The following is a 10,260-nucleotide window of genomic DNA, read 5'->3' as shown; positions in this document are numbered from 1 at the left end:
TGAGAAATTGTTTTTGCTGCATAAATTGAAGATTCCATAAAATCTATTTCTATTAAAGTTTTCAAGATTATAAATTTTAAATTTTTTTTATTCTTCTTAAATTTCGTGTCCTATCAAATTATGGCATATAAATTAATACGGAAAAATAGTAGTAACATTTTATTTAACTCTTAATATTTCCTAAACTCTTTGCACTGCTTCATTGATGTAGTATAAAAGTTTTTTACTGTAAATTTGTAATTACGTAGACAAGAGTAGATTATTCAAGTGGTGCATCCTTCACTTCTAATTCGAGTCATCCCAAAATTATGATGGGAGTTCTTGGAGGCAAAAAAACAAAATTATGTATGTAACTTAAACTCAATTATTAAATAAAGTAGTACTTTATAAATTTTCCCTTTCATCATTGCAAAGGTGAGGCAGTGCCCATAACTTGTAGATAAGCCCCTGTACTGCAAGAGTGAACATAAAAGAGAAATTTAAGTGCATAGCGGCCATTTTTGCTTCTCCTTAGTCCTTAAGCAGATCAGAAAGATGGATGCGATAGTACAGGTGCCTTACAATGCTACGGTGCGTTTAATGCTGTCTTCTCTAGAGCGCAACCTCTTGCCTGACGCCGTTATACGGCGGCTCACACGACTGCTCTTAGCTGCCCGACTTCGTTCCAGTTACAAGCCTTCCGCTGAGCTTCAGCTCTCTGACCTTCTCCACTTTGTGCACTGTACGCACTTTTCTCTAACTTTTTTTTTTGTAAAGTTCAAGTTCAGTTTTAATTTCAGAAAATCATTGTTTTTCCACTACTACTGAAGCACAGTGTATATATTGTGTGTTAAACTTTGTTTTATGGTCAAGTTTCACTTTTTTGCTGGAGCTTGTAATTTGAAAATTTTAGTGTAACTTCTCAATTTTTAGGAAAATTTGAGGCGGATTATGCATGTGAACCAAAAGCAGTAGAAAATTTATTTTACAAGCTGAGATTTAGCAAAGGAAGGATTAAGGAATGTACGCAAGTTAAATAGTGGAGTAATTACTTACTCTTCTTTTGCCTTCATTCCAACTTCAGTTGGACGAGATGTCTTGATTTACTGTCCCAATGAAACTTAAGTAAGGATAACAGATTAGTTTAGAATGTAGTATTAGGGGTTGTATTGCTAACGGACAAGTTATACAGGACTATAATAATAATATTTATTGTCATTTAACTAAGTCGTACTTAATAATTTAAATTAAGTAATGCAGGGATTATATATTCTGGAACACAATGCTCTATTTTGTACAACCTTCTTTTGTATTTGAGTATCACGAGAAGATCTATAGGGATTAGGGACAGTTTCCTAGAAAAAAGTGAGGCTTTCTGTTAATTTAAAGCAAGGTGAGTTTCTTATGACACACAGTAATAAAGTATTTGATTCTGTTAATATATGATACATGGTCAGCTTTTGGCTCAGCTTTTAGCTCAACTTTTATAACTTGTCTATTGGTAGTAATCTGATGGCAGCAAAGGGCTGTGTGACCCAGAAGATGATGAAATAGTGCTATGTTCATAGTTTTATCTGTTATTCTGTAGGCATATGTGTCAAAATAATGTGGAATTTGGGTGTTGAGACTTGAGACACTAAAATTTGGAACACTGGCCCCTTAGAATGCCCAACCAGTTGCATTAAGTACATAATGCTGGTAGAGAGAACAGGACTAAAGTGCGACGTCCAGTATATGCTTTATACTAATAAGGATGCGCTTCGATTGCTTGCCTGGAATTTCATGCTTCATTCTTTATAGAATTTTGACTGACTGCTTCTTTTACAGCTTTAAAAGAGATGCCTATAGCTGTGATGACTGAGAAGGCGAAGTCCCAACATTACGAGCTTCCTACGTCTTTCTTCAAGTTTGTTCTTGGAAAGCACTTCAAATACAGGCAAGTATCTCCATAACTCTAAAGTTTCACCCTCCTTCTGGGTTACAAATATACATTTTTAGTACTCCATTCTCATTGCAATACTTTATTCCTATATGTTGCACTTCTAAGAGAGTGATATTATTAGAAGAAGTCAATAATAATGTTCTGTTTTATCACGACATACGCTGTTCAAATTTAATCTGATAGTCTTACTTGGCTTATGTTTGCTATAAGCAGCTGCTGTTATTTCCGCGACAAGTCAAGCACTTTAGAGGATGCTGAAAAAGCGATGATGGAATTATACTGTGAAAGGTCACAGCTGAAAGATGGTCACACTGTACTTGATGTTGGATGTGGCTGGGGATCCCTTTCTCTATACATAGCACAAAAATACTGTAGCTGCAAAGTTACTGGAATTTGCAATTCAGTGACTCAAAAAGCACATGTCGAAGAGCAGTGCCGGTACTCTTTTTGATATGCTTTCGATGGCTTAAGCATATTGTTGTTATGTTTTATTTGATCTAGGAAACATACAAACGTTTCTATATCATACTTCATTTACTTATCAGAAAAAATATCCTGCTTCATTAGTCTTTCGAACTTGCTGTTACGAAATCCATTTGGTGTTGGCTCTAGTTATTGTCTAAATAACCTCATCTGAGAATCTTGTTTATGTTAATTTAACCAGAGTCTTTCCTCAAAAACGTTCACCACTATGTGGATTGTGTACACATTCTGGTGTGTTCCTATAGCTGGACAAAATTTTCTAAATGTTGATTTAGTGAGATGGGTTTGTATAGTTTCTCTTCTAGAATAATGGAAAGATCAAGTTCTATATTGATAACTATCTTATTTTCCTGTGGTTTATGTGTTTAGGGAACTTCAGCTGCAGAATGTGGAGATCATAGTTGCAGATATTAGCACATTTGAGATGGAAGGTTCCTATGATCGAATATTGTCTATTGAAATGTTTGAGGTATTGTGTTTAAACAGAGTATTTGTTCTCAGGTTACAATTTACAGTTATGATATATAGCTAATAAATATTTTCACTTCATAGCATATGAAGAACTACGGAGATCTCCTCAAGAAGATCTCCAGATGGATGAAGCCAGATAGTCTTCTTTTTGTTCATCATTTTTGCCACAAGGCATTCGCTTACCACTTCGAGGTACATACATTGATCTGCTGATGCATTGGTTTTTAGATAATGACGAATCTATTCACTAGAATAAATTCGAATATCAATCATTACCTACTTCAATTACAGATATAGTATATAATTTTCTGCAGGATGTTAATGATGATGATTGGATCACTCGCTACTTCTTCAGTGGCGGTACGATGCCTTCTGCAAATCTCCTCCTTTATTTTCAGGTGAGCTTATAAAATCCAACATGCTGCTTGTTTCTTACATCTAGTACATTCGATCACATTCCATTGAAAGATGCATAAATGACTAACAACTACCAGAAGTCACATGAAACAAGTATTTTGCAGTTGAAAGAACATGCCTTTTGTGGCCTTAAACCATTTTATGATTTCTTAGTGTTTAAGGTGATGTTTGCATGCAGGATGATGTTTCTGTGGTTAATCACTGGCTCGTTAACGGAAAGCATTATGCACAGACAAGGTGAGCATAGAACATGATTGATGTATGAGCTATAAAATGACATGGTTTGCCAATTTGAATATTTTAAATAAAAAAGAAGGAAAAAACATGTGTGGTGCTGTTTAATGGGTTTTAGCTTACGAGAATAACCTTGCTCATTTGATCAAACAACTAAACTAGAATACCCCTTTTCAGTGAAGAATGGCTTAAGAGAATGGACCAGAACAAAACTTCCATAAAGCCAATAATGGAGTCAACTTATGGGAAGGATTCAGCTGTTAAGTGGACTGTCTATTGGAGAACGTTTTTCATTTCAGTTGCTGAACTGTTTGACTACAACAATGGAGAAGAATGGATGGTTGCACATTTCCTCTTCAAGAAGAAATGATTTGGCAACTGTCCCCTCTTATACTGCAAACAAACTGTAGAAGAAATAAGCATGTCTGCTCAGCTGTCCACAAGCATTTTTCCCAAAAGCTTCAATTAGTGAAACACTCTGTACGTCTCATATTTGAAGAGGTGGATCTTGCACTGATCTCCTTACTTACAGAGCATTAGGAGATCTAGTAGACGATGTGCCGATTGCTGTGATCTTAATTTGCATATTAGTTTCTTGCCTAAAGCATTTAGGAGGATGTATTGCTATCAATGTTGTTCCTAATCAAGTTTTGCCCATCAAATTCAAATTCTAGAGTAGAACTTATTGACTCCACTAGTTAGGAGTAGCCCGGGCCCAATTATTATAAAATTTCTTTCTTCTCCTATGAAGTTGCCTCGGACAGTTGTAGTGTCTATGAAAGATCAAAATTGATCTCACGTGGTAATTTAGTGCTTTTGATTTTCGTCATCCCATTGTAACTATTTGTATGATTAAGATGGCGATTCTCAAATGCTTTGCAAACTACTCTAGACGATTTGGAACTATAGCGTGTAAATGATCAAATGAAAATCACAGGTCACCTGGTAATTTAGTGCTTTTGATTTTTGTTACCCTAACTATTTGCATGACTAAAATTGTGACTCTCAACTACTTTGGAAACTGCTTAGACAAAGCTCTAGATGATTACATGTTCCTCGGTTACGTTCCACAGAGAAATATTCAAAGTAAAATATTACAACTCCCTAAAATTCTGATTGGATATTTTGACAGTCGAAGGACAAGCGCAGTTGACAATTGAGATACAAAACATGTGGTATGCATCTCCATGGACACAACGGAAAGTTACTTTGTTTACCAAAAAAAACACTGATGAGCTAAAAGAATGATTTAATATCTTCACTTCAGCAATGATAAATCAAGTTCATAATAGGAATAGCAAAATTCACTTGACCCACATAGGAAAACCTCTGCTTTCAACATAACGAACCATCGTCACATGTTAGCTAGTATTTTTTTCATGTATGCTGGTGCTAGTAAAAATAGTGCTCACTATTGAAATTGAAATAAGTAACCTCAAGAAAAAGAGTATTATGTACAACATGGATACAGGAGGGTACTTCATGGCACAATATTATATGCAAAAGAGGATAAAAGTACAGTTAGATCTGGGGTACTAAATTTCAAGCATAGTCAACTTCATTGACTTGGCTTTGGTTGTAATCAGCAAATCTCACAGTGATATACGAATGACGAACATATCTGAAAATGCATGGAAGAAGAGTGAGGATTTTGAATCTTATTGTCTCATCCAGTATTGGTGAAATTGAACGAATTAATTGGGCAAAACCACCTGCACTCAAAGGAAAAAAGAGTAAGAAGACAAAAACAATGCTTAAGTCAAGGAGCCAAGGAAGCATAAGAGAGCATCCGACAAAATAAAATATTGAATTACCTTTTCTGCAATAATAGGCACCGTCGCAACTTCTATCTGTCATATACATTCTAACTGACACATACATTTTGGATGAACATGTTTGTATCACTATTTTCTTAACTTGCATTCCTTGCTTCACAGATAAACTAATACCTTTATCGACAGGATATTTGAGAGTTGGTTAATCTATTTTTGCAATTGGAGAGGCACTTAGTATCCAAATATCTATTTTTGCAATTGAAGAGGCACTTAGCATCCAAATATGAGCATCGTGCTTCATCTTTTATTAAAAAAAAAAAAAAAAAAAAAAAAAAGCCCAAGAATATCAGGTTACGCAACAACAATTTAAAGTTGCCTCAGTAAGCATGGTCATATATGGTGCACCTTAACGATAGACTTGTTACACACCTCTGTTGTTATGATCTGTATGTGCAACTTGCACTCGGTCCATTTCAAAAGTAAAACATGACTTAATTTTCACAAAGGCAAAATACATAACTTGCCCCTTAAACTATGGACCAAATCCCTGTTACACACTTTCTTACTACAAAAATTATCTTACACATTTAACTTTTTCAGAGTGTGTCTAATACACACCTCTTTTTTCTTGACCAGTTTACCAAAAGATGTATAATGTCACGCACCAATAAAGTCATGACATGTGTCATTATTATTTTTTAAAAAGGAAAATATTTAAAATTACTCTTATACCCCCAATTTGAAAATCCTTTTAACTTCTCCATCTTCTACTGCCGTGCGCCGTCGATGGCACCACAAGAAAAAAGTCATAACCACAGATTATTAGCTTCACCCATATTCAATTTTGCATTGATTCCTCCATAGCAAACCCAAGACCGAGAATAGAAGAGATGAAAACTGAAATTGCAACTCCTATATTTTTCATTTTCCTCTTCCATTTTCAGATCTCATACTACACTCAAACAAAGTAAATCAAAGTCAATTTTTCATTTCCATGAATTAAACAACTTTATTATGAATAGATCTCAAACCTACCCTTATAGGAAGGAAACTGAGTTGGGATTTTATAATTTTAGTCATTCTCATGAAATATTAAAAAAATTCTTTTTTATTTATGTAAAGATTAAATAGTTTGTGGGTTTTAATGACAGAAAAAAAAGCGACAGAAGTTTGAAAGACAATTTTAAACAAAATTTATAGCACTTCCTTTAAATTATTTACCATGAGTTTTGTGAATTTTTGAAATTTCAGAGGAAGAGACGAAACAGAATGGGTGTTTGGGGAAGGCCGGAGAGGAAGGAGGCGGGTCCTAGTAGTTTGGGCAAGACAGGAGACAGAGATTATTAGTTTGGAAACTTTTTTATTTGATAAAAATGGAAAATAAAAGAAATACACGCGCTCATTATTTTTGTTAAAACACTCGCGAGCCACGTATCAAAAAAGGTGTGTATTAGACACACTTTGAAAAGGTTGAGTGTGTAAAATGATTTTCGGGGTCAGAAAGTGTGTAACAGGGATTTGGTCCATAGGTCGAGAGGTAACTTATGTATTTTGCCTTTCACAAAAGAAAAACTTCTTTGCTTATTCAAACATCCTTCAATTGAAGTCTTCAGAAAGAAAATTGATAAATTTAGAAGCTATATGAAAAATACCACCAAACATATATTGGAACTATGATCAGGAATTAACTTCGATGATTCTTTAAATAGGAAGAAGGACAAACCAAATGAAGAACCCATGTACCTTCCAGGATCAATGCTATATTCCTAATAGAACTCTATTTGCTTCTTCACTTCCAACAGTGCGCTTTGATGCAGCAGAATTTTTAAGCAATAGACAGTGAAGAAGAAACTCACTTGTGAATACATGAAAGTTCCTATGAAGATAATGGCAGCTCCAAGTGCATTGATGAGTCGAACAGGTATTTGGAAGATTATGATGGAGGTAACAATGAAAGATATCCGCTTCATTGTATTTCTATGCTAAACAACAGGTGAGAAATCTCATCCAATGACATATAAAACAACTGGTTATATAAGTGATAGCATATGTCATGTGCTGATACTCTATACGAAACCCAAAGACAAAAACTGTTAATAGGATAGTCATAAAATATTTCGTGAAAAAAACTTTTACTATAAGCATCCAAGTAGGAAAACTATCAGCAATAACATAACAAGAGCTATCACATAGTTTATTAAATGATTCAGAAGTATGCAAAAGAGAGAGTTAGAGACTAAGGCAGCATCCATTAATATAGACACAAGCACAGCATCCATAATCACCTTATACCTGACTGATGCCTAGGAAAAAAGGGATTAATATAAAGTACCTTTAGTTTTTATCAACATTCTAAAATAGTCAAACAAAACAACCATGATTCAAGTAATATGGAGGACGATGTAAACTCAACTCAAACTGCAGCAACCAAGATACATATTCAATAATTGAGGTACAACTATTCCTCAGCAAATACTAGGAGCATGCATCATGAAAAGTGGAAGTTGTCAATCCTCACCAATTAACAAAATTGGATCCTATTTGAGAGAGTGTGTTTTGCCATCCTATTTCCCACCTTTCGGAACCCTCCATTGCAATTGCAAAAGGCGTAAACATTAATAGAGATATAATTGCCTGTAGTAACACTCAACATGATTTCAGAATCTAACAACAAATATATTCAAAGTACCAGCATGAATAATCAAATATCACTCAAGTAATAGCTTGTTTAAATGTAATCTAATTAATTGCTCCCACTAACAATGTTGAAGTTGAGCTCGGCAGCAGCCAAAAATGCGCAACGGCATGATGGGCACAAGTGACAAATTAGTACTAAAAGCCGGCTAACTACTCTTGATGATGTGAAAGAAATTGCAAGTTCAGACATACTAACAGTCACACGCCCAGTTGTATGGGCAACTGAATTCTGTCACCCAGAAAAATAAATGGATAAAAATATTAATGGGAAATAATGAAAATTGAGTCACATGCTCTCTTTATCTCTAAATGAATGACGGAGTTCAGAGTCACTGAATTGGATCACACTTACTTGTTTTCTTTTAAAGCGAAATAAAATAATTTGATTCAATTTCGAAGGTGGCTATGATGCTATCAGTGCTTCTTCCATCTTTTCTTTAGCCGAGAGTTTATCGGAAATAGTCTTCCTGTCTTTATATGGTAGGGGTAAGGTTGCATACATCTTATCCTCCCCAAACCCCACTTGTGGGAACACACTGGGCAGTTGTTGTTGTGGGATTCAATTTCGCAGGCAGTTCATTCATCCAGAAAATCTTCTTATAACGAAAACATTTAAATTTACAGGTACATAAAGATTTTCAGTAACTGAAAACTCAAATTCGTAGTATGCAACTCTTAGAATATCAACACATATAACTCAAAATAAACAGAGAAATACTCCGCTTTATTTCATTTATAAGCCAAGATTCTCTACATCTAGTCATTACAGCCAGGAAATAGAAAGTACCCATTTACCATCAAGAATTTCAATATCTTTTACCACCTTCTATAGATCACAGAGCAGAAACCCACCAGCATCTCACAGTTCTTTTAGCTTTTTCTTGTAGCAGAAATCCATATAAAATCTACAAGAAAGAGGAAACTGTTTTGTAACAGAGTGCAGATCTTGGCTTATTGAAAGGAAATTGGATGGGCGGAGATGACGGCCGGCGGTTTCCTTTCTATCTTCTTAAAGCAAATTAGAAAGCGGCAGACTGGCGGGCGTTCATTCTGGGGATGTACGTGCCAGAACTGGGTGAAAACAGCGATAACACGTGTGTTAGGCTAAACAATTTTAGTTTCCCAAAATACCCCTAACGACCCTAAGCTCCTCAAATTGTGGCTTATTAATAAGAGGAATTAATACTTCTGGTTAATGCATCTAATTGAGTTACTTAAGACACATGGAATGACTTTCCAGCTAGGGACTCTCCTACCATCAGAACCAGAAATAAGCAATGAGTTTCTGGACAGAAATGTGTAAACAAAGCACAACATCAATGATGACGTGAGCAATATATGAGATTTCAGAAAATGGCTTTCAGAGAAAGTAAGAGTTTACCTCACAATAGGGATAATTAAGTAATCATTGTTTATTCCTTGAAGGGATAGGTGTAATGCCCCGAGCCTGGGATCATGAGTACATGTTAAACTTTGAGTCTTATGTGCTTGCATATGTGACAAAATAGATGCCAGTAGGGTGCAAACATGATTGAATGTATTTCACCTCTTGGAAGCGGTTGGTTGAGTTTGGCCTTAAAAGAGCGGTTTGGAGACAAGACAAGTTGGAAATTCATTAGTGATTATTGTCACACCTCACCAGAAAATATTTGAATCTTGTGCATGCCACAAGAGCCATGAAGGCCAAGGACGGGGCCAAGTGAAAAGAGGCGACCAAAGGAGGTGTTGGCATAGAGATAGAGACACATGGTCAGCACGTGGGGTATTACCACAAGAAGATGGTGCAATGGTGGAGCACACACTTGGTAAGGAAAACGCAGATGGTACAGGGCGTGGTGACCGAGCATGGTGAAGCATATGTGGGAGGCATGGTGCATAAGCAAGGCTCGTGGCATTAGGGTGGCATAGCGCCAACAAATAAGGCATATGCACAAGGCAAAACAGTCATGGATGGCACCAAGCATGCACGGGACATGACGTGCAAGGATGACATTGCGTTTGGCAAGGTCGAGTGTCTAGAAACGACGAGCCATGCACTGATGGTGTAGCACGAGAGCATGAGGCTCTTAGAATCTTGGCAGAGAAGTGGCATAGGAGCATTGTGCGAAACGAGAATACTTGTGGAGGAATGGTCAAGGAAGTACGAGGGGGGCTAGCACACTGGGCGACCCTTCCATAAAACTGTTGCGAAAGCCAAATGTATATAGTGTGAATGAGTCACAACTACTATACCAAAAATTATGGCAGCCACCAAATAATAAA

At 36.0% G+C, this 10,260-nt stretch overlaps 1 protein-coding gene and 1 long non-coding RNA gene across 2 annotated transcripts; one reads left to right on the top strand and one right to left on the bottom strand.

The window, feature by feature from the left end:
- Positions 1 to 385: 385 nt before the first annotated feature.
- On the top strand, positions 386 to 4,429 carry LOC104219111 ((S)-coclaurine N-methyltransferase-like). The gene is made up of 8 exons (XM_009769739.2): positions 386 to 721; positions 1,807 to 1,915; positions 2,135 to 2,359; positions 2,774 to 2,873; positions 2,957 to 3,067; positions 3,190 to 3,273; positions 3,471 to 3,529; positions 3,704 to 4,429. Exons 1-8 carry the CDS (start codon positions 535 to 537, stop codon positions 3,894 to 3,896), a joined length of 1,068 nt encoding a protein of 355 aa, XP_009768041.1. The 5' UTR covers positions 386 to 534; the 3' UTR covers positions 3,897 to 4,429.
- A 511-nt stretch (positions 4,430 to 4,940) lies between these two features.
- On the bottom strand, positions 4,941 to 5,615 carry LOC104219110 (uncharacterized). Its single transcript, XR_709161.2, has 2 exons — positions 5,341 to 5,615; positions 4,941 to 5,238 (listed from the first exon to the last, which is right to left on the bottom strand). It is a non-coding gene; the product is annotated as an uncharacterized lncRNA (long non-coding RNA).
- Between the last annotated feature and the right edge of the window lie 4,645 nt (positions 5,616 to 10,260).

Source organism: Nicotiana sylvestris, chromosome 8 (assembly GCF_000393655.2).
Source record: "Nicotiana sylvestris chromosome 8, ASM39365v2, whole genome shotgun sequence".
Lineage (NCBI taxonomy): Eukaryota > Viridiplantae > Streptophyta > Magnoliopsida > Solanales > Solanaceae > Nicotiana > Nicotiana sylvestris.
Note: the sequence above shows the minus strand (reverse complement) of the source record. Positions and strands in the feature narration are given on the sequence as shown.

What these genes read in the sequence shown, in the direction of transcription:
- LOC104219111 (XM_009769739.2), top strand. Translation starts at nt 535, where the DNA reads ATGGATGCGATAGTACAGGTGCCTTACAATGCTACGGTGCGTTTAATG. An exon ending in GGAAAGCACTTCAAATACAG is followed by an intron (nt 1,916 to 2,134) that starts GCAAGTATCTCC and finishes TGCTATAAGCAG; the next exon opens with CTGCTGTTATTTCCGCGACA. An exon ending in ATCTCCTCCTTTATTTTCAG is followed by an intron (nt 3,274 to 3,470) that starts GTGAGCTTATAA and finishes GTTTGCATGCAG; the next exon opens with GATGATGTTTCTGTGGTTAA.